This window comes from Sinohyriopsis cumingii, chromosome 17 (assembly GCF_028554795.1).
Source record: "Sinohyriopsis cumingii isolate HCF-2022 chromosome 17, ASM2855479v2, whole genome shotgun sequence".
Classification (NCBI taxonomy): domain Eukaryota; kingdom Metazoa; phylum Mollusca; class Bivalvia; order Unionida; family Unionidae; genus Sinohyriopsis; species Sinohyriopsis cumingii.
This window is the reverse complement of record NC_142977.1, coordinates 84,548,079-84,574,298: the sequence shown is the minus strand read 5'-3', so window position 1 is coordinate 84,574,298 and position 26,220 is coordinate 84,548,079. Positions and strand designations below refer to the sequence as shown.

Here is a 26,220-nt window from a genome sequence, read left to right as displayed (position 1 = left end):
CAAAACTAATGTTGCAGCGAGCAAGAATAATATGGACGCGAATTTGTTGAGAATGGAAATAATTAGAACTGATGTTGAAGCGATTAAAGACGGACTACCGAGAGTAGCAGAGCAACTCGAAAAAATAAAAATCCCTCATGAGAACACCATCAACACAGTATACACGATTCGGCATGGATCATTCGATTGGACTCCTACACAGAATACAGTAAATATCACCGCAACTGTTAAGGGCATTTATCGATTGACACTGGTTTCAATGATGCAGTTTAATATATTATCGTCGAGTTCATCCGGGTTTAACAATACAATATCAACAATTATAGACAAGAACGCAACTGAACAGTTTACAATTTATGCCGTTGATAGAAATCTAGCCGGGGCAAACATCACATGGTATGTGGAATTTGTAGCGAATCTAATTAATTAAAAACACTAGCTCTTTTAAAATAAAAATGACCACCAGGGTAATTGAATCAGAGGTATCACCGACGTCACATCAATATCGATTCGATACCGCAAAAGAATTCTCCGCGAACTTGAAAACGCTTTCCGAACAATACCGCGCAAAAATAAAAAAATACCGCAGAAAAATAACCACCATCGACGCGGTCGTGTACTCGGTGTCGGGTATAGTAGCCGGTACCGGTGTTATTTTATCCACGGTGACCACGATAGCCCCGATCGCTGTTCCAATCGCTATCTCCGCGATGACAACAATTGCTGGAGTCGCCAACGCAATCACTAAAAAGATATCATCGTGTTTTCAGAAAAAACTCGACGAGTATACAGTAAAACATCAAATAGTATCCGACGCGTACTCGAAATTATCCGGGTTGATCTCGTTATCGATTGATAATTTGTTCATATCCGATGTTGAATTCTCCACGATGGTTCAGTTGTATAGCTCCGCGATGTCAAAAATCGAGGATTTTTAACTGGAAGCCGGAACCACCTGGTTGTTGAAATTAGACACTAAAGACAACGAATAATAATAATGTCGCTGAACCCCGAAGGGTTTCAATTACTTCAGCGGATCGCGGAGAATACCACTCCGGTACAAACAAATATGATATCGATAACGTCAACGAAACCCGAATTCAGTGTGAACTTCCCATCGCCGGTTCCAGTGAAGGAAATAGCGCTGGCAAAATTGCGAATATATCACAGTTGGCCTAATATCCGAGCGGACGCATTTAACGGACAACAACCTAATAACTCGCTGGTTTTTGCGTGGACAAATAAGCCCGATGGGACCCCAGACTGGAATAAGGTTACAATACCAACTGGGTCATACCAAATAGAACAAATCAATGGAGAATTTCAACGCAGGATAAAATCGATCACAGGAAAGGAATCAAAAATCGCTATTACGGTTCATGAACCGACGTTATCGTCGACGATTGAAATAAGCACACCGGGGTATATGGTTGATATTTATAACAGTTCAATAAGAACCATACTAGGATGGCCTAAGGAAAAACCCGCGGACTTGCACACGAATGAGAAATCGTATCATGAGATTAATCCCAATTATCTATATAAATTATCTATTATAAAAAGCACGTTATCACCCAGTTGGTTTTTATTTCAGCACAGGAATATCATGCAGTGGTATTTTCAGCATAGGGAAACTACTGAATCGGTCGCCATATTAATATTTATCTTAAGTGATATCACTGATATGTTTGCCGAGATTAATCATTATTACCAATTACAACTAGAACAGCTACGGGAAACAAAAGAACGAAAACACGTTGAGGTGTTAAATCAACTTATATCAGACATGGAATATATCAATGAACGAGTCGTTAAAATAATATCCGATAACAGCGATGGTAGTAAACAAAAATTCCTAACCGAGTATAATATCACAGAAGCCGATTTACCCGATTTCAAGTTTAAAGGATACAACGCGCCAGAACTAAGAAAGTCTCTTAATGATTTTCTCGGTTCATCAACTTATATCCTCAGACACGATAACGGAGATGATGGTAGGCATATTGCCCCGTACAACGTAAATATCGCATCGGTGATAGCGATTAATCTAGTGTGTGATGTTATCGAAGGGAGTTACCAGGTGGATACCAAGCAATCAAATCAGGCTCAACAGGGATATATTCTTTATTCATTTTCACCAACAGCCCCTCTGGGATTTTTAATCGTTGAGAGTCCGATTAATCCGGTCTATATGCGATGCCATATACGGTTTTTAACGAGAATTAATTTTAGACTTACCGATCAGTCAAATAACCTAATTGATCTACAAGAGGAGGAGTTAGTGATCACTCTGTTTGTAACCACTTAGCAGCAGGGGGGGCGATGACATCGACGCGGTCGTCGATGTGCTTACCAGACGCTGACGACGCTGGGATCGGCGCGCAGAAGGTGTTAATTAAACCAAATGACGTCCGGACGATCCCCTCGACGACGACGTCGTTTTTTTTTTACCAGGCGCTGACGACACTAGATCGTTGAGTTGCAGAAAGTATTAATTAAGCCAAATGACGATTGGACAAAATGTCGGATTCGCCGCCCCCCCCCCCTGCTGCTATATGAGTGCGTGAGTGTAACTTATTATTTAAAATCAAAACTCAAAGACACTTACCTTTTAATACCTAATTTATTCTTTTATAAATAGTTACAATCCAATTCACAATTCACAACAGAGCACTTTAAAAAGTACATTCACTTCTTCTGTCTCACTGTTTAGTTTCTCTGTTTTTTAAATTTCTTCACCGTCACAGTCTTTTCCTCCTCTTCCTCCTCACTTTCTTCCCTTCTTCTTTTCTTCTTCTGTTACTTTTTCTTCACCTGTCTGCTATCTTCCTCCTCTTCTTCCTCTGAAGATTCCCTCTCTTCTTCTGACTCCTCTTGTTTCTTTTTTGGGCAATGTGGAGACCAATGTCCTTTTTCTTGACAATAATAACAGGTATCTTGACCTTTGTCTCTTTTGACCCCTGTTTTTCTTTTTTGACGGTCTGGACACTCTGAAGACCAATGCCCTTTCTTCTGACAGATATAGCAAGTATCTTCACTTTTATCTCGAAAGGAAGGAGAGTAGTCCGTCGGCTGGTCTGAAGAAAATTTTCTAATGACCCCTCGCAACGCTCTGATGAAACGTTCCATCTGGGTAGTCTCTTCCATCGTTGTGCTCGGTTTGAGAGTGAAATGAATAATGAAAGGACAAGACACATACCCTTTATATACACTGGTCTGCTAGGACTATAAAGTAGTCCATGGTGTTTAAATTTTAGTCATTTGACTTTTTTCACTCAAGATGAAACGATCCAATTCATTTGAGAAGAAAGAAGAAGAAAGTAACAGGCAGAAACGTGATCTATCGCCTCGTACCAGAGCTGAAGTCTTGGCACAAATTCATGCCAGTGATTTTGAAGAGGACATGAGTGAACCAGAATCCGAACCCTCTAAACAAAGTTCACCACCCTTAGTTAACCCAGAAAAGTACTATTCCATTCGAGAGACAGAAAAGCTCTCCTCTAGAAAATTTAGAACCGCGGCTTACAAATACACGGTGAAGTTTAAAGATTTCAAGTCCGAAGTACCGTTAGAGAAAGCAGAAGGGTTCATCACCGGGGTGTGGGATTCTTTGCTCACCGCACTCAAGCGACAATGTCAACCCAAAGAAGACGATCGCTTGAGACTTTCCATACAACACGACGGTTTGAAATCCCCTGTTTGGATCGAGTTTAGCACCCATGCAAAATTGACTGCTTCCAAAGTCATGGACAAAATTCAACACGTACAACAATCCAATGACCAGTTTGACATCACCGATGGTAAAGCCACACTGGACATGACCCACGTCTCTCCTCCTCAAGGGACTGGACGCAAAAAGATGTTATTGGAGCCAAAATCATTTTCATGCAAGTGGGACAAGTACAGATTAAAGATTCGATGAGTTACTTGGCCATGCCTTTGAGCCGAATGCCTAAAACGTTTGGAATGAGAGAAATGGCTAAAGGGTACTTTCCATACTTTTTCAATACGGAAGCCAATCAACATGCCGTTCTACCCCATTTACCCGAGGCTCACTATTACGACCCTGACAACATGCGTACCGAACAACGAGAAGCTTTCTACGCTTGGTACCAGGCTCACGCCTCCGACCCATTCGACTTTCAGGTAGAAATGTTAAAGTATTGTCGTTCCGACGTGGACATTTTACGACGTTGCTGTGGAAAATTTCGAGAACTGTTCATCGAACACGGAGGGGTCGATCCTTTGAAAGAAGCTTGCACCATTGCCAAAGCGTGTTCCTTAGTGTACCGGCAACGATTCATGCCTGAAAACACCGTGGCTGTCATCAGTCCTCAAACCACCAACTATGTCAAACGTCAATACTCGGTCAAAGCCCTACGCTGGTTACATTACTTTTGCGACAAGGAAGACAAATGGATTCAGCATGCCCGCAACGGAGGAGGCGAAAAGACCATCGGAACGCATTCGGTCGATGGCTGGGACTTAGAAAACCCCAAGATCGTGTACGAGTTTAACGGTTGCTTATTTCACGGATGTCCCGTCTGTTACCCTGACCGTGGCACAAAAAATCAGTTTTTACAACGAACCATGGAAGACTTGTACCAGGCCACTTGTCAGCGACGCCTAAAGTTAGAACAGCAAGGATACCAAGTGGTGGAAATGTGGGAACACAAATACGATCACCGTTTGAAAACCGATCCCGAGTTTAAACGCCTCGTGGAAAGTTGCCAGTTCATGGACCCGCTGAACCCGAGAGATAGTTTGTACGGAGGAAGGAGCAATGCCACCTGTTTGCTGTACCAAGCCGACAAAGAGAAAGGAGAAGAAATCAAATACATGGACGTGTGTTCGCTGTATCCCTACGTGTGCAAATATTGTCGCTTTCCTGCAGGGCACCCACAATTGTTCACGGAACACATCGACCTGAAAAACATTCGACAATACGAAGGCTTGATCAAGTGCAAAGTTTTGCCTCCCAAGGACTTGTACCATCCCGTCTTACTTCACCATTGCCAAGGCAAACTGATGTTTCCTTTGTGCCGTACTTGTGCCTAAACGTGCAACCAAGATCAGCCTTGTCATCACACCCAGGAAGAACGGGCTTTGACGGGAACCTGGGTCAGCGTAGAATTGTTCAAAGCTCTGGACATGGGATATCAACTGTTAGAAGTGTACGAAATTTGTCACTTTCCCAAAACACAACAATACTACAAGGGCGACCCCACGCAGAAAGGCATTTTCGCCGACTACGTGGATGCCTTTTTGAAACTGAAGCAAGAAGCCAGTGGTTATCCTTCCTGGTGTCACACTCCCGAAGACCAAAAGACATTCAAAGAGAAATACTGGGCACAAGAAAGCATTACTTTAGATCACATCGAGGAAAACGAAGGCAGGCGATCGTTTGCCAAAGTGATGTTAATTTGCTTGTGGGGTAAAATGGCACAACGTCCGTGTTTACCCAAGACGGAGTATTTGACAGAACCTTCCCGCTACTTTCAGATGATTCACGACAAAACCAAATTCATGAAACACGTGGACGTCGTTCGCGAGGATTTGATCTTGGTCAATTACGAAGAAGATCTGGACTTTGTACAAGACGACCCTTTTGGAAATGTCATCATTGCGGCTTACGTGACAGCTCATGCTCGCTTAAAATTGTACGAAGCTTTAGAACTGTTAGGGGAACGCGTCCTGTACTTTGACACGGACAGTTGCATTTACATCCATCACCCGAGTCAACAGCACCCTGACATCGAAGGAGACCGTTTAGGAGCCTGGACAGACGAGCATCCCGACGACAAGATTCTAAGTTTCGTCAGTGGCGGTCCAAAAAATTACGGCTACGAATACGGGACCCACAAGAAGTGCACAAGAAGTGTAAAGTGAAAGGATTGACTCGTACCAGTCGTGTGGTCAACTTTGGGGTATTGAAAGAAGCCTTGCAATCTGGAGAGGATGAACACTTTAAAGTGACCACCTATCAACCCAACAAGATTGTACGTTTACCCACTAACCACATCGTCAGTCGACCCTTGGAAAAAGTCTATCAAATCGTGTACCAGAAGCGAGTGCGACTTCCAAATCATTTCACCTTGCCGTATGGACACGCCGGTATTGGTCTGTATATAAAAGGGAACCCTAGGCAAGATCGATAGTTCATTGTGACTACCAAGACCAAGTGAACAAGATGAATACTTTCAGAGAAACACAAAACTAGTTCAGACAGGCACAATTCAAGTTTGGGGCTTCTGAAGTGGAATGCGATTGTGAGCCTTGCGACTTTTCAACCTGTGTTAGTGACGGTACCAGAAGAACCCGTCACTCAGGACAGGACTGTCGTGGACATCCCTGAAAGATCCTTTCGGGCGGTGACTGCGTCTCCGGCAGCCTCAAGTTCATCCACTTCTCCGTTGATGACACCAAGAACTGAAGAGTACTTGGAGACGTTGATCACACCAAGAACTTCTCCGTTGATGACCCCAAGAACTTCCCCAGTGGCAGGACCCTCCAATTTAGTGGCAGTGGCTGCTGCTCACAAAGTACCTTCTCCCAAAATCAAAGTCCAAGAAAGATCGGGCATGTTACAAAGTTTACTGGATTTGTCCAAGCAAGACAGAAAAAGAAGAAGAAGAAGAGTTTCAAACTCCACCAGAAAAGTACGCAAGTTAACAACACCACCTACCTCCAGAATTGGATGGATTAAAAAGATGATGACCACCCCTTCTTCATCACAAGAGAAAAAGAAAGTGAAGACAGAAGTGAAACAAGAACCGATATCCCCTGTTCCGGCATTCTCCTCTGCGACACCTATTGCTGGTCGCACACGCAAAGCATTGCAATCCAAGAAAGTACCCCAAGAGGAAAAGAGTAGCATCTTCCAAGAGTGGGTGCCTTATTAACACACAAACAAAAAATGGAAAAAGTGTTAGCCAGCATTTATTACGATCCCTCGCATCCTGCAGGTTACGCAGGAGTTCAGAAATTGTATCGTGCTGCCAAAATGCGACTGAAAAGTCTCCGTTTACCTCAAGTGCAACGATGGTTACAAGAACAAGCTACCTACACTTTACACAAACCCATTCGACGCACGTTTTCCAGAAGTCGCACCCAAGTGGAAGGCATCGATCATCAATGGCAAGCCGATTTAGCCGATGTCTCTCATTTGGCCAGCTACAATCGCGGCTACAAATATTTGTTTTGTGTCATCGACGTCTTTTCCAAATTTGCCTGGGTCGTACCCTTGACTTCCAAATCGAGCAGTGAGTTAGTGCGAGCCCTGCAACGAGTGTTGAAACAAAGCGGTCGTCACCCTCTTCGATGGCAAACGGACAAAGGCACCGAATTTCTGAACCAAGCTTTCCAAAAAGAATTAAAGAAACGTGACATTCATTTTTTTACCACTGAGAATCCTGAAACCAAAGCCAGCATCGAGGAACGTTTTTAACGCTCTTTGAAAGAACGCATGTGGAAATATTTTACGCATCACCACACTCTGAAATACATCGACATCTTACCGCACCTGGTGGAAGCGTACAACCAATCTTACCATCGAAGCATCGGACGTGCTCCGCAAGAGGTGACTCCCGAAAACGAAGTGTTGGTGTTTGAGCGCCTGTTTGGTACATCCCCGACGAGGGCTGCCCCCAAGAAAAGTGGAGTGTTGACCGTAGGAGATTGGGTGCGCATTGGCAAAGCCAAACGCACTTCGACAAAGGTTACTTACCTAATTGGACGACAGAATTGTTTCGTGTCACTGAACGAGTGCATGGCCGTCATCCTGCCGTCTATAAATTGGAAGACATGAACGGAGAAGTGCTCAAAGGAACGTTTTACTTACCCGAGTTACAACGTGTCACCAAAAAAGAAGACGACGTGTACGACATCGAAAGCATTCTCGAACGCAGAACCCGTAAAGTGGGTAAACGACGTGTCAAAGAAGTCAAAGTACGTTGGAAAGGATATTCACCCAGTTTTGATTCTTGGATCGACGCTTCGCAAGTCATCGACTATAAAAAGAAGTGACCATCATGCCCTTTCACACAGACGCAGCTACTACTGCTACCACTCCTTCACCCAGTTCTTCTCTGCAAGATTTGCAAAAACAACCCTTGTGGGTGTAGTGTGGAGAACGTGTACCTAAAACACAAATCGTCTTTTTCTGCCAAATCTTCGTGGTGTATTGTGTCATCGGGGCAGCCATCGCCAATTTAAGTTTGCAACAAGGAGACAAACAATTGTGGACCATTTTATTGAGCAGCTGCATCGGTTACCTGCTTCCCAATCCCTCTCTGAAATTCTCTTCCAACGGGAACCACGGGAACCTTGTGTCCAGTGCCAGTGTCAGTCACCACTCCAATAACAACAACAACAACCCTATTTTGGGCGGAGACACGCCTCTGACGTCCACTAACCCCTCGGACAGCCACAGAACTCTGGAATTATGAGTCACCAAAACCAATTTTACTTGACCTTACCCAGTGACAGTTCCATGGAGGTGTTTCCCCACAACACGTTGTGCTGTTACACGGCCAAATTACCTCAGACCATCCCATTAGATCACGAAGCCCATTGGGAAGTGGCTTCAGTAGAAATCATTCACCCGACTCATGTCCTCAATGTCCTTCCCAATCAAAATTTTTTGATGTGGAAGTTCATGACGAACAAGTGCAACAGTACTTGGATGCCCATGGCAAATATGACAAGAAAACCCCTGGCATAAAAATCAAAAGTACACCACCTATCACTTGTTCGTTCCCCCAGGCTATTATTTTAGTGGTCAACATTTGGTGAGCACCATAGCCTCCAGGTTTAATGTCGTGTTTCTGAAAGCTTTGGAAAGTGTCAAAAAAGTGTCACCACGGAATACCACAAAGTAGCTCGTCGCTTCTTGATGAAATTTGAAGTGGGTAAAATCGTGTCCATTTTATTTTGTCCTGAATTGTTTGACATGTTGGGCGGAGACATGGACATGAGAAAGGCCATGCTCAAGAAAAACGAATTACCAATCATTTACGACAACGAGTCTTTGAACAAGTTATTTCGTGCCCCGGTAGAACTGAACCAAGGACTGAATTTGATGTTTGTGTACTGCGATGTGGTGGAGTATAACGTGGTGGGACACACCTCTGTGCCGTTACTGCGTGTCATTCCTTTCAAAGTGGATTCTGCCACGGTCACTGACGAGGAAGGTGGAAACACTTACCACGTTCACCGCGAATTTGTACATCCTCACTATTTGCCTGTCAGCAAGTTGTATTTGGACACGGTCAACATTGCTATAAAAGGAGATCTGGGACAAAATATTCCATTCACCAAAGGAAAAGTCACGGTGAAACTCCATTTTCGAAAACGGTTCTCTCACGATTCGTAAGTCATGTATCCAGTGTACCGAGGGGTTGCTCGACAGCGAGGACACGGTTTAGGAGATATGTTAAAATCGGCCTTTCGTTCGGTGGCCCCGGTGTTGAAACCGATGGTGACACGCGGATTGCACGCCTTGAAAGATGCGGCATTGACACAAGGCAAAGAATTTCTCCAAAATGTCATCATCACAAACAAAATCCTAAAGAAGCCTTCATGAGGGCAGGCAAAAATGTCTTGCTGCAAACGGGCAAAGACCTTTTAGGCCGACGAGACACACCTATAAATGCCATGCACGCTACCGAGTCAGGCATTCAGCAGGGACAAGGCAGAAAGAGACGACGAAGAAAACACCCTTTCACCAGACTTCACACGTCTAAAGCTAGAAAAGCAAAGAAAAGAAGAACCGTTCGAGACTTAGACGTTTTCGATTATTGAGAAAGAGAAAAAAATGATGCATCGAGAGTCTTGCGCCTGATCCAAGTCGGAAGTGGATCTGTTTGCGATGCCCCCCACCATGATGACCATGCAAGAATCCCAGTGGGTGGAATTTCATCCCGTCTCCTCTTTGACGGATTCCGCTCCCATCGAGTTTGAAATCAAAGGACAACCCGAAGATTACATAGATCTGAATAGCAGTTACCTGTATTTGAAAGTGAAAGTGATCAAAACGGACAACACCAATCCAGGAGGCGATGCTAGAGTAGCTCCTGACAACAATTTCATGCATTCCTTGTTCAGCGAAGTGGACTTGTACTTGAATAACAAACTGGTCAGCAGCAGCATGGATACTTACCCATATCGTGCCTACCTGGAAAATCTCTTGACGTACGGAAAAGAAGCCAAGAATACTCATCTGGATGCTTGCGTGGTACGGAAACCTGACACGGCAGGTGTAAACACGTTTAGCGACACAGTCCTGACAGAAGATGACAATCCTCACAATGTGGGGTTTAACGACCGTCGTAAGAAAATTCTGCAAGCTCGAAGTTTAGAACTGATGGATCGTTTGCATTTGGACATGTTGTTACAAGAAAAGTATTTGCTGAACGGGGTGGATATCCGTCTGAGACTGAATCGTAGCAGTGCCGCTTTCCATTTGATAGCCCATGCCAATGAATACAAAACTATCATTCAAGAAGCCCGACTTTACGTGCGTCGTGTAGAAGTGTTACCTAAAGTGGGAAACGACGTCAGTCAGACGTTGAGCAGAACGACCACCAAGTATCCGATACGACGCGTAGAAGTGAAAACGTTCACCATTCCCGCTGGACAGCGATCTATGATTGAAGATCATCTGTTCCAAGGACAGTTACCCAAGCGTTTGATTGTTGGTATCGTCAGGAATTCAGCCTTCAACGGAACCCACGATCAAAATCCTTTTGAGTTTCAACATTACAATGTGTCCAAGATCGAAATCAGTTGCGATGGCAAGACCTTGTGTACCCGACCCTTTGAGCCCAACTTTGGTTTCGCGAAGAATTATTTGAGATCGTACTTGTCCCTGTACGAAGCCACGGTACAGTTAGGAACCAACACCAGTCACGGTATTTCGTACGACGATTATGCAGGAGGCTATGCTTTGTGGGGTTTTGAATTCACTCCAGACCAAGGCAGCGACGAGGGACATTTACACCCTATAAAATCGGGTCAGATTCGTGTGGAACTTCAGTTTGCAAATCCACCTCCAGATCACACAGTGAACGTCCTCCTGTATGCAGAATTTGACAATACCATTGAAATCAACAGTTTGAGAGAAGTCATTCTAGACTATTAGAAGCCATGGAAGACTGTTATCCCTCTTTGCCTAGTGGAGAAGCTTTGAAGATGGAATGTGAGGAGACCGGGGAAGAAGAATCTCAAGACAAAGACGAAGAAGTTATCATGATGAAGTCTAGATGGCCAGAACAAGAATAACATTTAGTCTCCTGTTTTGCCAAACACTTGGTCGAAAAAATGACGGAATTGATCAATAAAGATTGCTATGGATGTCAAAACGATCATCCCAGTCAAATTCAACACGATAAATGCCTAATGCTGAGTCAAGAAGAAAAATTGAACGAGTATCTGGACGAAGCTTGGAGTCTCATCTCGGACGAAGTCGTGTTGCATCAGTGGTATAAAGACTTGCGTGAACATTCTTGTCCACCATTAACCACTCAAGAGATCTATCGTATCGAAGCTCTCCTGAATCAGAGTGGGGAGACGAAGCGAAGAAACGGTTATTTGTCAGACATTTTCAAGCAAAAAGTCAGAATCGAATTGATGACTTATTATTACCTGTGAAGAAGAAAACCACACAAATCAATGGATACCTGGGAACTTTATTACCTTTTGAACCACAGTTCGTACACGGCTTCTTGGAATCCTGTCGTCTGTGCTAAAGATGAACTCCCTCATCGCAAACCTCAAGACCATCTAGTTTAAGTGATCAACACGGACGACAGTCATCTCCCAGGAACCCACTGGGTAGCCGTCTACTTTCCTCAAGAAGGATGTGTGGAATATTTTGATTCGTATGGATTGCCCCCTTTGGAAGACGATATCATTGACTTTATGAGAAGAAATGCTCAGACCACCCGATTCAATAATGTGAAATTACAAGGCACAGATTCCTTGGTGTGTGGACAGTACTGCATCATCGCAGTCTGGGTTATTCCTTAGAACATTTAGTGACTCATTTTGATCCTCGTTCTTCTTCTAGAAACGATGTGAAAGTAGATCAATGGTTTTGTGACCATTATGCTTATCTTTTGTCTCAAGCTAGGAAACGTAGTGTCCATCAATGGCCTAATGACTTCCAACAGTGGAAATCACAATTTCATTCACAACGTTGTCAGCCCTGTCCAAAATAATGTGTGAGTTGGAAAAAAATGTTTGTCATTTGATGTTATATTGTTGGATTATTGTTAAAAATGTTAGAGTTGTTTGTTAGTGTTAAGGGATTTTGAATAAAAAATGTTGTGTTTTGAAAAGAATGCCTTTGTGGCTTGTTTGACTATGGAAATCTTGATTCATGCTCTTTGACTTCTTACTATCCCTCTCATGGCACTCATTGAACGTTCCGGCTAGAAAACCGTGGAGGGATGTTTTCCTTCACGTTCGCGTTTTGACTTTAAAGCCGGGGTAGCCTCCAGTCTAACCATCCATTGTCGACTCATCCTCCTACGAAGATGTGCTCCAAACTAGCTAAGCTAAACGAAGCCTTCGTGAATTTGCACAGGGTCAGACACAGTCTGATACCGAAGCCAGAAGAGATAGAGAATGTGAGAATACTAAAATTCACTGAAGACCTGATAGAAGAGCTCTTCAGAGAAGAAGTGAACAGGGAGAAAGAAGAATGGACAGAGAAGTACAGACTTCAGAAACAGCAGAGAGAGCAGCAACAGTAGCAACAGCAGCAGCAGCAGCAACCTGAACCTGACAGAGGCTTTGTCGATTGTCGTATCGACACCAAAGAGTTCTTCTTCTCTTTCCGAAGAAGCAGACCTATCGTCAGAAAGTCTATCGTCAGAGGACATCGCATTCTTAGAAACTAAAAGATTGCCTTAGCAAACAAAAAGAACAGCCCTTTTCAGGGCTACCCAATACTCTAGAAAAGAAATAGTAATCCATTTGCTAATGTTTGTAGGTAGAGTAGTGTGAATATAAACACTGACTCTTTTTATAGTGTGAGTGTATGTGTTTGTGTATATGATTGTGTGTTTGTAAGTGTTCACGTACGTTTGTTGTGTGTTTGTAAGTGCTCACGTACGTTTGTGTGGATAGTAGATTATGATCATGTTTTTTAGCTGTTTGACGTGTGGGGAGAGTAGATTTGGGGTTTGATTGGATTGCTTTGCGTGGATAGTATATTATTTGTTTAATAAAATTTTTTAGAATAGTGATGGGCAGTATAAAAAAGTGAGTGAGTGTCTCTTTTAGGTCCGCGCGTTTGTTTGGTCATGATCTAGGTAATATCAATTTTGTTTTAAGGGATGTTTTCCTTCACGTCCGCGCTTTTAGTATAAATTGAAACTCGCTTGGCAGTCTAGCTACCCTGTTCATTCGTTAACAAGACAATGAATACCAGAATAAGCAAACTTCTTGAACTCCAGATACATCTGGAATATGTCAGGCGCCTGTTAAATGAACTGGCAGCGGAGGTCATAGTAGAAGAGGGAAGAATAAAGAAGGAAGAGGAGGAGAGAAGACAGAAGGAAGAGGAGGAAAAGAAAATAGGAGAGAGGATGGCTTACAAGATACCAGAGACAGAGGATTGGGGTGCTGAAGCCAATCATCCTCCCTCTGCGCTCTCAAGAAAAAAGTAGAAGGAGACTGGGGAAGAAGATGTGTGTGTGGTGCCAGGCCTGGAAGGTGCCACCATTAACCAGGTGTCACTGGAGTTCAAAAACAAACAGCCCTTTTCAGGGCTACCCAATACTCTAGAAAAGAAATAGTAATCGATTTGCCAATGAGTGTATGTAGAGTAGTGTAAATATAAACACTGACTCTTTTTTCTTGTGTGTGTGTGTGTGTGTGTGTGTGTGTGTGTGTGTGTGTTCGCGTATGTTGTGTAGATCGTATATTTGGTTGTTTTTTTTCTTCTTCTTCCTCCCGAGTGCGGATAGTATATTTGGGGTTTATATGCGTTAGCGACGTTGTGTGGATAGTATATTCTGGGTTTGTACGCGTTCGCGTCCGTTTGTGTGGATAGTATATTCGGAGTTTGTACGCGTTAGCGACGTTGTGTGGATGGTATATTTTGGGTTTGTATGCGTTCGCGTACGTTTGTATGGATAGTATATTTTGGGGTTTGTATGCGTTTGCGTACGTTTGTATGGATAGTATATTTGGGGTTTGTATGCGTTTGCGTACGTTTGTGTGGATAGTTTATTTGGGGTTTGTATGCGTTCGCGTCCCTTTGTGTGGATAGTATATTTGGGGTTTGTACGCGTTAGCGTACGTTTGTGTGAATAGTTTATTTGTATTATCTCCCTTCTGTGTTGATAGTATATTTGGGGTTTGTTTTTTCCTCTTCCCTCTGTGTGTGTGTGTGTGTGTGTGTGTGTGTCTATGTGTGTGTGTGTGTATATATCTGCGCGCGTACGTTGTGTGTGTGTGTGTGTGTGTGTGTGTGTGTGTGTGTGTGTATTGGTCTCTGTTTGTCCCTATAAAACTCACTTTATCCCTATCAGATACACTCTACCTACCTACCTGCAGTAGCGTGTATTCAGGTCAGCCACTTGCAACACTGTTGACATTTATCCCCTAGTTTTCAGTACAGTGACGTCACTGACGCTGGAAATTTCGAGACTATAAATATGGACTTGGGGATTTCCACAGGTTGTAGCTATACATATTTGCTAGAGTTCATAAACAGGAACGTCACTCAAGCTGAGGCTATAAAAAGATAGTGGGGTTTTCCAAAGGAATAACCCACAAGTTGTAGTATAAATAGATAGTGGGATTTCATAGGAATTTTAGCTGATTATAGTTATAAATAGATACATGGGTGTTTATCCACGATCGTCACACAAGTTGATATTGTAAGTAGTTACTAATTTTATCCATTTTAGTCTAAACCATTGTAACTTAATTTTCGGGGATATGTTTATTTTCCTTTAAATTCTGGGACAATTTCGTCATTTTAGCGTTACTTTTAGTCACATCCATTTTGTCGTTGAGCATTTCCTTGATTATAGCTATTTATAGCATCATTACAATTATGCAAATTTTTGAACACCCCAGCAAGATTTCAGGTCTTGGTAATGCTTTATATATAAATCTCACGCTTGTACTAGTGTATGTATGTCTCTGTCTCTGTTGTGTTTGACCCTCTACCATCATTGTCCCTAGACAGTCCCACCATGTTCAATTCCCCTTGCCGCTGTACAGACCCACCATGTTCAATTTCCATATGTTAAATTCCCCTTGAGGCTAGAGTTGCCCAAGACTTTTTCCAATGTTCAATTCCCCTTGAGGCTAGAGTGCCGGCCTTGTATTCCCCATGTTCAATTTCCATTGAGGATTGAGTGCCGGGACCCTGTCTGTAATGCTAATTCCCATTGTGGCTAGGGTGCCCCCATTTACTACTGTTGAATGAAACTGGTAATCAAATATACTTAAACTACTAATGTACCCGATGAAAGATTTTAATGAGCTTCTCTTACTTGCATCATGCCTTTAATTTCAAATGTGCTCAAACTTATGTTTTAATGTCTGAACGTCCATGGATACATAGGACATAATTAATCCCAACATCATACTGACATGACTTTTTCTCGTATCACATGTAATACTAAATAATCCATCTAATGCACAATCGTACCATATGTAATGGTAAATAATCCATCTAATGCACAATCGTATCATGTTTAATGCTAGATATTACTCCTGAAGCCAAAATCGTATAATCTTTAATGCTAAATAATACATCTGAAGCCAAATCGTATTATATGTAAAGCTACATAATGCATCTGAAGCGTCATAATGAAAGGGAGTTCAAATATGTTTCTCACAGTTTGAAGTTGACTTAATTATGGAAATATGTAGCGGCCCAGATAGAAAGTTCGATAATAAATATAGTAAAGTAACGCAGGAAGCTTTGTGATCTTTGGACCTTTTAACAAAACGTTTTTGTCACATACACGTGGTACATAAAAATAAAACAACAGATGTTTCTAGCATTGTAATATTTTACATACCTATTACTCCAGTCAGCAAAACCAGAGCCAAGACAAAAACAGCATTCATCCTTGATGATCGGGTCTTTTCTCTAAACAAAAATTGGAGGCTGAATGAAAATATATATATATATATATATATATATATATATATATATATATATATATATATATATATATATATTCATTCAGCATCCAGTTTTACACACACACACACACACACACACACACACACACATATATATATATATATATATATATATATATATATATATATATATATATATATATATATATATATATATATATATATATATATATATATATATATATACTGTACTTATATTGTTCCAATACTGAATCTATGTTGCATTATTAAAAGACTAAAGAAAAGCAAATGAACGTGATTTTATTTCCTGCATTATACGTTTTTGTGTACTATCAATGCTTTAGTAAAGAGTTTTTCTTCAAAAAATGTAAACAAGAATGAATCAATGTTTATCAAATTATTTTAGTGTGCTTGTTTTCATCAGACAGGTTATAAATGCCCATGTTGGTGTTTCAACAAGGAACGTTATATTTAATTATTATTATTATTATTATTATTATTATTATTATTTTGTTGCCACAAGAAGAACTAATCAGCATTTGTTTTCAATATATATATATATATATATATATATATATATATATATATATATATATATATATATATATATATATATAATTGCTTTCTTCTTTTACGTGAGAGAGAGAGAGAGAAAAAGAGAGACTCAGTCAGAGAGACCCATCCCATTTTGTCAGCATTTTACAATTAATTATTAACCACGAGTTTCGCTTTTTAGAAATTCAAGTATTAGATAATAGATTTACAAGAGGTAAAATGTGGTCCTCCGCGACAGAGATCTAATTCTGTCTCGAGAACGGAATACGGCAATTTTGCCTTTTTTACATAAAGGAGATATGCTTACTTATCATTAAATACGTACAGAATTTATTTAAGGAACTAAGTGTGTTCTTGTTTGGTTTGGATTTTTAACTTAGCTTTAAGAACATTTCAGTCATATTACTACAATGAGCGCCATGTCAGGTAGCTGCTAGTTTTTTTTTTTTTTTTTTTATAAGTATTTGGTATCCCGAGGTGGACATTCTAGCTACTTATGCTACCGGAAGGGACCCATGTTTAGTCTGAACCATTACAATTTTGCTCGTTAATTTGGGAGTTTTCTTTGCAAGTAATACCAAAAATTAAGATTTCATTTCAAGTAATACCAAATAAGGTCATAAACCTAACAATTTCACGAACTATGAATATATGTAATATGAATGTGTACTATATCAAACACACTTATAGATTTACAATTTTAAATAAGAAACTAGTACTTACAGAATGTCTTTTAATTCCTTACGATGTATGCTTCCGAAGTAATAGGTGTGTTCTGTACGATGCCAAGTTCTGGTATATCTACTCCAGGCAAACCCTGTTATTGTATGTAGAAAGACCGAGACCAATCACTGCAGATGGCTTCATTATTCATTGCTTAGAGCATCAAGTTAACTTGCGATTGGATGAACTTACCTGTTTGATTTGGTTATTGTATAAAGAGACCAATCACTGCAGAGGACTTCGTTATTATTTGCATAGAGCATCAAGCTAACCCACGAATATATGACCTTACCTTTTTTAATTTTGTTATTGTAAACAAACGGACCAATCACTGCAGATGATTTCTAAATTACATGTATATCACGCCATGTTCTCATGGCTTTATATCTGTGCGTGCTATTGAACGCGGGTAATATTGGAAAATACAATATGGGTGTATAAGTCGAAAGTGGAACCGCATCAGCCCAGCGGATGGCATCTGATAATCAAGACTGAATGGCTGAGGTTTTGATTCCTTGCATCGGTTCAACCTTTGTGTCACACTCATGTCTCCCTGGGAAAGATACTTTACTCCGATTGTCTCAGTACTAAATAATCTACATGCGGTCTTGTGCCGTAAAACGGTCATATATAAGGCCATGATGTTAAAAGTGACAAAACAAATCACATGTTCACAGTCAAGATGTGACGTCAACTTGTGTCTTTGTAAATAATTTCAAATAAAGGTTTGGTTTACTGATAATACAGACGAAGATGGTATTCTTTAACATCCGACCACTGTTAACGATCACGTCAGAGTTTAATGCAGTTGCCACTATTTGTCATCACAAGAATTTCCACTGTCATTGTTATAACAGCTGTTTATCTCAAAATGACTTATATCTCGCAAATAGGACACACCCACGTTGTTATAACAAACTATCTGACAGAAAGCATAGACTATAGAATAAAACAGAGTTGGGGCTCGTTTGGTGACCCTATGATTGAAGTGTCCTGTTCCACTTTTCACTTGGCACAATATGAGTTCATAATAATAATAATAATAATAATAATAATATTATTATTATTATTAAATGCCTTTTTCTGCGCATCTTCAAATCATAGGAAATATTTCAACTTTGTACCCCCACATCATCATCACTACCAGAACCAACAACAATAAACCTTTTACACAGGTTGTATGAAACAGGTGCCTTCAGAAAAGAAAGGAATATCATAAAAGAACATTTAGATGAATCTGAGTACCCATTTATCATTTACAGTACTTAGTTACAAGGGCTGTCAGAATACAAGAAAACAGCCAGTAAAACAAATAAAGGTTTATAAAGCATTCAGCCTATTAAAAAACCAGTTCCAATTCGGTCATATTTGACATGAGATATCAACTAGCAGCAAAAAACAACAAAGGATTAAAACAAAATTAATCTTTTTTGTTTGTTTGTTTTTGGTTGTTTGGGTGGGTTGTTGTTTTTTTTATATCATAGTTTGCAGAGTTTCTACTTCTCAAACATTAGTGCTTCTGCCAATGCGATATCACGTTTTACAATTCCGTCTATCAATTTTAAAATGTACGATTTTAAAATATTACAACAGTTTCTAAACTGTATCACATGATATAGAATGTATCGTCGGGTTTATACGGTATTTACATTTGCACTTATTCTGCCTTCATATGGATTTTCTAGTACGTGTTTAGTGTCAACCGTCGAACAAAATGAACAATGCCTGATTCAATCTTAACATCGGAACAGTGGGGTTTTAGACGCTTTTCTTTGCTAGGATTTGCAGCCATTATTGATTCCTAATATGTAAAATGACATTTCTAACTCTCATTTCTGCAGCTTCAAAAGAGTGGAAATAAAAGTACTATTCCAAAACTTATATTTTTCTCAATTCATTTATTTAGCATGAAAATCAAGTACCACCTTCCCTCCACTGAAATCAGAGTGATTCCTTTTCAGGTGTACGATTAGGAATACTTTACTACTATTGATTAAATCGGTCTATATTGACATAGCTAACAGATCTCGTTCAACGTGTCGATATTTATATCATTCGGATTTTTTTATTGCTATTAGTTTGGTTTGAGTTCGAGTAGATTGCCGTTCCCTTGACTATTACATAACTTCCCTTAAAAATACTGCATAGCTGTCCAATAATCTGTGATATGTAAATATAATAAAGTTTTCCAGGCAGGCTTTAGGGGAAAATACTAAACAAATACACTCCCGTGGTTCGTAGAATAATGGGAGAGAGAGAGAGAGAGAGAGAGAGAAGTCGATTTAGTAGTTAGGCCTGATGTACCCGTGAGCATCCGTGCAAATCCGTTGAGAGTAACATAAATTAATATTCTTACTTTTACCCCGTATATTTACATAACCTCAAAGGACCGTCATTTTTCAGATATGACCATGACCAAAGGTTACAGCAGTTAAAAGATACCAGGTGAGACGACGAACTAAGCCCTGTAAAAATATAAATAGCAGATACTACTTTCGAAGGTAATATTTTGGGATTTTATTTATAGATAAATGAGAACTCTTTGACATACGGAATGTATCTGGCCTCTATATAGCATTTCGTATCCTACCGTCGCGATGAAGAAATACTTATTGCGAAATTGATCGTGACCTAAACAGTGTTGGTCAATGTGACAAGGTCTAATACATCACATAATCAATAACATTCCTTTTTGTGATAATAAAGCAGAGGACTATAATGTGTACATATAGACAAAGGATATGTTTTGATATTCTTATGTTCTTCTTCAAAGTATTTTTAGTTAAACGAGCTTCAGATATCATTGCCAACCCTATAAGTCATATATAACCATATATAACCGGGTTATAATAACAAGCTCGTTATCATTGAATGATTAGCCTGTATGATCACTGTTTCAAGTATAAAACATGCAGCAGCATTTATTATGATTACTAACACGTTTCATAACTCTAAAGTGAACAAAACGTACTAAATTAACTTTAAATACAAAATTGCAACAAAGTCACAGAAACATGAAACATAAATAAAAAAAAACTCTTTTCGCAAAATGACGACAAAATGCTGGACACGATTTTGTCCATTTTACTACAAAGAATAGTACATTTCCACCGAGATGTTTAGGAAGGAGAACGTTATAAACAAAGAGACGGACATCATACTCAAGTCATTTCTTTAAACATTTGTTGAAAACATTTTCAAAGGAAAAATGATTTGGTGCCGTATAGTGCTTTACGGAACAGGATCACAAATAGTACATTTTGTCCTGAGCCAATTGTGAGGTGTCTTGCCCAAGGACGCACCTTGGTTACTGACCCTAGCTGATTGTCATTAGATTCTGGGAAGGGTTAATGAACTGTCTGGTATTTAAAAACTGAACCACAAAATACGCTCACAGTACTAACTCCCAGAATCTGAAGTGTTCGAATGAGGCGTAACAATGTTCATCTTTATTTTCATTTTGCTCGAAAATGTGAATCCTTATCGTCTGTAATGCTACACTTCCTAGAATGTCAATGCTGTTTTTGTGTTTAAAAATATTACAATAGTTTTTTGTTTTGATTACTACTTTTGATTATGTAAATATGCACTAAGTATCAGTTGTGTCCCATTTTCTCCCCTCTAGATATTTTGTGTCAACAGTTAGATCCATCCTTAGTGTTTACTGATCATTACATCTTTCCTATATACCATCTGTTCGTATGCTTTTTCTCAGCATATCTGGTACATCCTTGCCCTCTTCTTATAATCATAGTCTCTGTTTCTCTCTCTCTGTCTCTCTCTCTGTCTCTCTCTCTCTCTCTCTCTCTCTCGTCATCTTTAGATTCTGACGCTTTGGTGGAGGCAACGTAAACTTTTTAAAATGTATACATCATTTCTCGAACTTTATCTTAACCTTATACCACTGGCCAATATCATGTTGTAGTGCCACAATGTCCATCAAGTACGTACACTTAATAATAATACTACTACTAATAATAATAATACAAGTGATAATAATAATACTACTAATAATAGGACTTTGTATAGCGCATAATGTTTATAAACTCTAAGCACTTTACAACATTATACAACACATATAACATAAAGAACACACACACACACACACACACACACACATATATATATATATATATATATATATATATATATATATATATATATATATGTATCGAAATCGCTTTATGGGATCGCGGACTACATGCAGTAATTACTTTCGTTCGAAACTGATTTGCTTCACAACGTGCAAAATCTATGCGACTCACAAACTGATGATTCACAAACTAAGCTCTTCAGTGATCATTCAAGATTTTTCGTTTTGTGAAAAGCACCTGTAAACACAATTTACAAAGTTAAATCAAAATCAAGAAATATCGACTGAGTTTAGCAAGTCATCACAACTAAATAAGAAATGGGGTCAACTATTTGGAACTATATTGCTAAACTTGAAATCATAAATACCTGGCCGACATCCTGATCGGCATGGAGATAAAGATCCAAAACTGAATAGTAAATAGGCAGACAGAGAAGGCATATCCTTTAAGGAGATGACACAAAACGATCAACAACTAAATGAATATTTTGATACGCCATTCGACACAATTCTGGATTGTTTGTTGAGAAGGCCAACGCGATGTTTCCGACTGAGGGCCTGGAGTGGCTGAGTGGTCTAAAGTGCTCTCCGTTACGGATCACTGCCATCTCACCTCTGTCTGCGTGGGTTCGAGTCTCTGATTCGGCCAATGTGGGCATGTGAGAAAATTTGCCAGTAGCTTCTCGTGGGTCGTTGGTTCTTTCCGGGGATTTCCCGGGTTCTTCCTCCAACATTAATACTGGCCGCCATGTATAGCCTATTGTGTGCTGAAAAATGGCGTTAAACCATACAACAACAACAACAATTCTGGATTGTTTGTTTAGTAGACCAACGCGATGTTTTCCAATTGGCCAATAATAGTATTAATACTTAAAGGGGCAAAAAACCCTACCTGAACAGTTTTATTGTAAATAAAAGGATATTAAGTAGTTTGTGTATATAATGTATCCCGACTATTTTGTTTCTTTGCATCTATTGTATTTGCACAAACATTTCGTAAAATAATGTCCTGTATTCCGAGATCAAACGGAAAGAACCTGCCCCGAATTTGCTAGCTCTCTTCCATACAAACAGGATGTGATGTCATTTGAGACCATTAACGTACAACGTCATAATCAGTTTGTGCAGCGAAGTGTCATGTAGAAATTATATGGTTCAATGCACGGCTCTAAATTGTGTGAATAATAGCAGTTCCGGACAGAAGATTAGTTTTTTTTTCACATTTCCAAATGAACCTAAAAGGAGATATGTGTGTGCGGTCAAATTAAAGAGAGAATGGCTTTATGCCCTCTCAACACACCAGACGGTGCCAGACATTTCAAGCCTGAATGTTTCTCAAAAGACCCGAGACTCGCCCTAAATATTGTGTTTGAACCAAAATGTTTACGCTTGAAACCTGATGCAGTGCCGACTGTTTTAGATTTTTCTACTCCGACACCAAGACAGAATACGCCGACGAGTCGTAGTCGGCATTGGTGAGGGAGCAGAGCTATGCAGAAGAGGAGAATGCCTGGGATAATAACCATTTTTACTGCTTATCTGGTATATGAAAAATCGGACAGTCCACATGTATGCTGATGCTAGCAATGACCACACACACACACACACACACACACACACACATATATATATATATATATATATATATATATATATATATATATATATATATATATATATATATATATATATATATATATATATATATATATTAGAACAATGTATCTTGCAATACAAACATTAGGGTCTGTGGTAGTCGACGGAGTTCAATATAAAGTCCTTGACGGCATATAATGCACTTTAGTTTCAAGGTTAACGTCACATCAACTGCATGAATAATTACATTCATTTTAAGGTTGAATTTATAATTAAAGGAGTTAATTTATGTAGTGTTCCTTTGTCCATTGAAATTGTTGTGTGCACCCCAAATTTGGAGTATGGGTGGATTAAAATTTTGTTATTTTTAATATTTTTCCTAATCGCATCATGGCTGAGATTATAGCTGAGATCAGCCATATTGAGAATGTGGATCAGCCAATTGCAAAAGTGCTATTTTATTCAAGTATGGGGTGATTGATGAAGCCAAAACACCAAAACAAGTCAGCTGCCGTAAGGATTAGATCCACATGGAGACCCAGACAGACTTCTGTATGTTTTTGATAGAAAAGTGTGTACGACAAGATGTACCCTTGTAAAGATTTTCAGTTAGTACTAAAAATATCATACAACCTAGTTGCAAGTATTGTACGTTTATGTATACAGGTAACACCAGTGATAATACTTTCCATTTCTTCTCTTTAACCAGTGTGTGTAAATGAAAATCCATCCATATGGTAAACATTGTTTTGATAAAAAAAATCACACAACCGGAATTTTAAAAAATCATGTTTTTAAATCCGTAAATGAAGCCCTCCTCACCTCGTGCACGATATATATATATATATATATATATATATATATATATATATATATATATATATATATATATCAGACCCACACAAGGCCTTGAAGTATATTGCGTTTGGAATGTCATTGATGGAACTGCTTGATGTGTGCCCCAAGTGTAAACATACCAATTTTTAGCAGCAGAATTTTGATATTGGAAGCTGTTTGTGTATTAAGACTTATTGTATATGTGGCAATCAAATAAGTTGGACAAGTCAACCACTGCATCATTCCATGCCATAGGGAAATTTAGTTGTTGCAGCAGCGGTTGTTTTCAGTGGCATCAGTCCAGTGCAGACGTTTAATTTTCTGAGCCATGATGGACCATTTGGGATGAGTTTGATCTCGTACAATACCATCCAGTCATGATATACTGTGTCTGCAAAATTGTCACTTTGGGAGTATAGACAGCAGCTCTACCTATATGAGGTGGGGCCACAAGACAGTCGTTGAAGCTAAGTGGAGACGCCAGGTGGTCCTCCCCAGGCCACACTGACAAATATGGCAGTTATACTTTGATGGATGTCGACATCCAAAGTTGGGGACATCTAACTAGTGAAGGTGTGTTATTTTGTTCTACATAAATCGTACATTAAGACAATATAGTGAGTACATAATCATATATATATTTATTGTATTATAGTGTTTTATCCTTGGAAACAATATTACACAAAACAGCACAAATTAGAATATTATTTTTAGTGCAGTGAGGTCAAGAATTCTTATGCCATGGAGTTTCACGGTTTGACACGCAGTCTTCAGTTTATGCGAGAAGAGGAAATTTCTATATCTGATCTGGTAACAGATCGCCATATTCAGGTGAAGAAATACATGAGGACACAGCAGGAAGGGATCAACTATTGGTTTGAGGTATGGCCTATGATAAAAGGTAAATATGTTCCAGAGATCTTCATGGGTTACTTAATGTACCAAATTATATTTTCTCTCCCGAGACTAAAATGAATATGGTATACTAGTAAGCTGTAGTTGTTGTGTTTTTGCACAGATTAAAGTCATAGTACTTTGGGACAAACTGATTAAAATGCATACAGACTTTATTTGTAATGCATTTAAAGCCTGCGAACCAGAAAAGTTTAGCATATTTAGCCTAAAGTTATAACAGTATTTCTCCAGCAATATGACACAAAATTTCTAATAGGCTGCATTCGGTTATTATAAATCCATGCAATCGTTTGATGACATTCCATACAATCGTTTGATGGCATTCCATACAATCGTTTGATGGCATTCCATACGTGTTTGTTCATTAAAAGAGTAATAGAATCAAGTTCACCTCAAGTTGGTTATAGTCACAAAGTAACTTTGCACATTTTTAGGGCTTTATAAACATGTTTGTGATCATAACATAGTGTTGTATCAGTTATGCAATAGTATTTTTCAGCTATGTTTATTTAATCCATTTTCTTTTAGGAGTCTGCAAAACGCTGGAAGCAGTGGGAAAGAAAAAGTTACTAATATTGTAGCACAGTGTGCACGGCCCATCAGCAACCACACGTATTGGTGTGCCGCTAGCAGCCAGGGCAATGGTGAGTTGGTGGGACAGAAATGGGCCAGTATCCTGAACTACATATCAGATGTCAATAGAGACTTGTTTCCCAAGTGTTGACATGACGATGTGACAAGAAACAGGATCATGTCAGGCTAGGTAATGTGTTGTACAACATATTGATAATGTTAAATTTTAAATGATGCAGTCATATTACATTTTAGAGTATATGAATAGTCTACCCATCTCTCCTTGATATGATGGGTATTTGATAACTCTAGGCATATATATTGATGTAATTGTTTCTGTATTGTGTCAGTATGCTCTTAAAAAATTCCATTTATTAAATCCTATTGAACTGTCATTTATTAAAATTAAAAATGCTTTTATAACCTTCACTTGGATGTAATAAAACAAATTAAAAGACGTTTTACATTTTATTCTGCAACATAGATCACATACACAGAATATGCAATACTGTAGAACTATATATATTCATCAAACATCAATATTAGCATACATTATGATGTTATATATATTTGATTTAATCTAATTGTATTTTATAAGTTTTATTTGTTTCATTTTTAATTTAATTCCATGTCAATGTGTTTCAGTTTTGTTTTCTAGGAATTTGATATTTTCCAGAAACTTCAGTTAGGACCTGAATCTTTTCCTAAATATCTAATAATAGAAACACTGTTTCTATGTTGACTTAGTTTCCGACCTTGATTCAGAAATCACCGAGACAAGTAAACAAACA

The 26,220-nt window shown here is 39.3% G+C and overlaps 2 protein-coding genes across 2 annotated transcripts in view; one reads left to right on the top strand and one right to left on the bottom strand.

The window, feature by feature from the left end:
• Nucleotides 1–21,971, bottom strand: part of LOC149779347 (uncharacterized) — a 41,911-nt gene extending 19,940 nt beyond the window's left edge. The window contains exons 1-3 of the mRNA XM_089939968.1: nucleotides 21,877–21,971; nucleotides 17,416–17,509; nucleotides 16,050–16,120 (exon numbers count right to left, since the gene is read on the bottom strand). Of these exons, the coding sequence (XP_089796094.1) occupies nucleotides 16,050–16,120; nucleotides 17,416–17,509; nucleotides 21,877–21,949 (238 nt within the window). The 5' untranslated portion in view covers nucleotides 21,950–21,971. The remainder of the gene's footprint in view (nucleotides 1–16,049; nucleotides 16,121–17,415; nucleotides 17,510–21,876) is intronic.
• Nucleotides 21,972–24,682: 2,711 nt separating this feature from the next.
• Nucleotides 24,683–25,580, top strand: LOC149779346 (uncharacterized). The gene is made up of 2 exons (XM_089938423.1): nucleotides 24,683–24,879; nucleotides 25,385–25,580. Exons 1-2 carry the CDS (start codon nucleotides 24,683–24,685, stop codon nucleotides 25,578–25,580), a joined length of 393 nt encoding a protein of 130 aa, XP_089794549.1.
• The last annotated feature ends 640 nt before the right edge of the window (nucleotides 25,581–26,220 follow it).

Bases quoted from the DNA above. Each gene is read 5' to 3' on its own strand.
- LOC149779346 (XM_089938423.1), top strand. From the start codon at position 24,683: ATGGAGTTTCACGGTTTGACACGCAGTCTTCAGTTTATGCGAGAAGAG. The intron at 24,880-25,384 runs GTACCAAATTAT...ATTTTCTTTTAG, and splicing joins ATCTTCATGGGTTACTTAAT to GAGTCTGCAAAACGCTGGAA.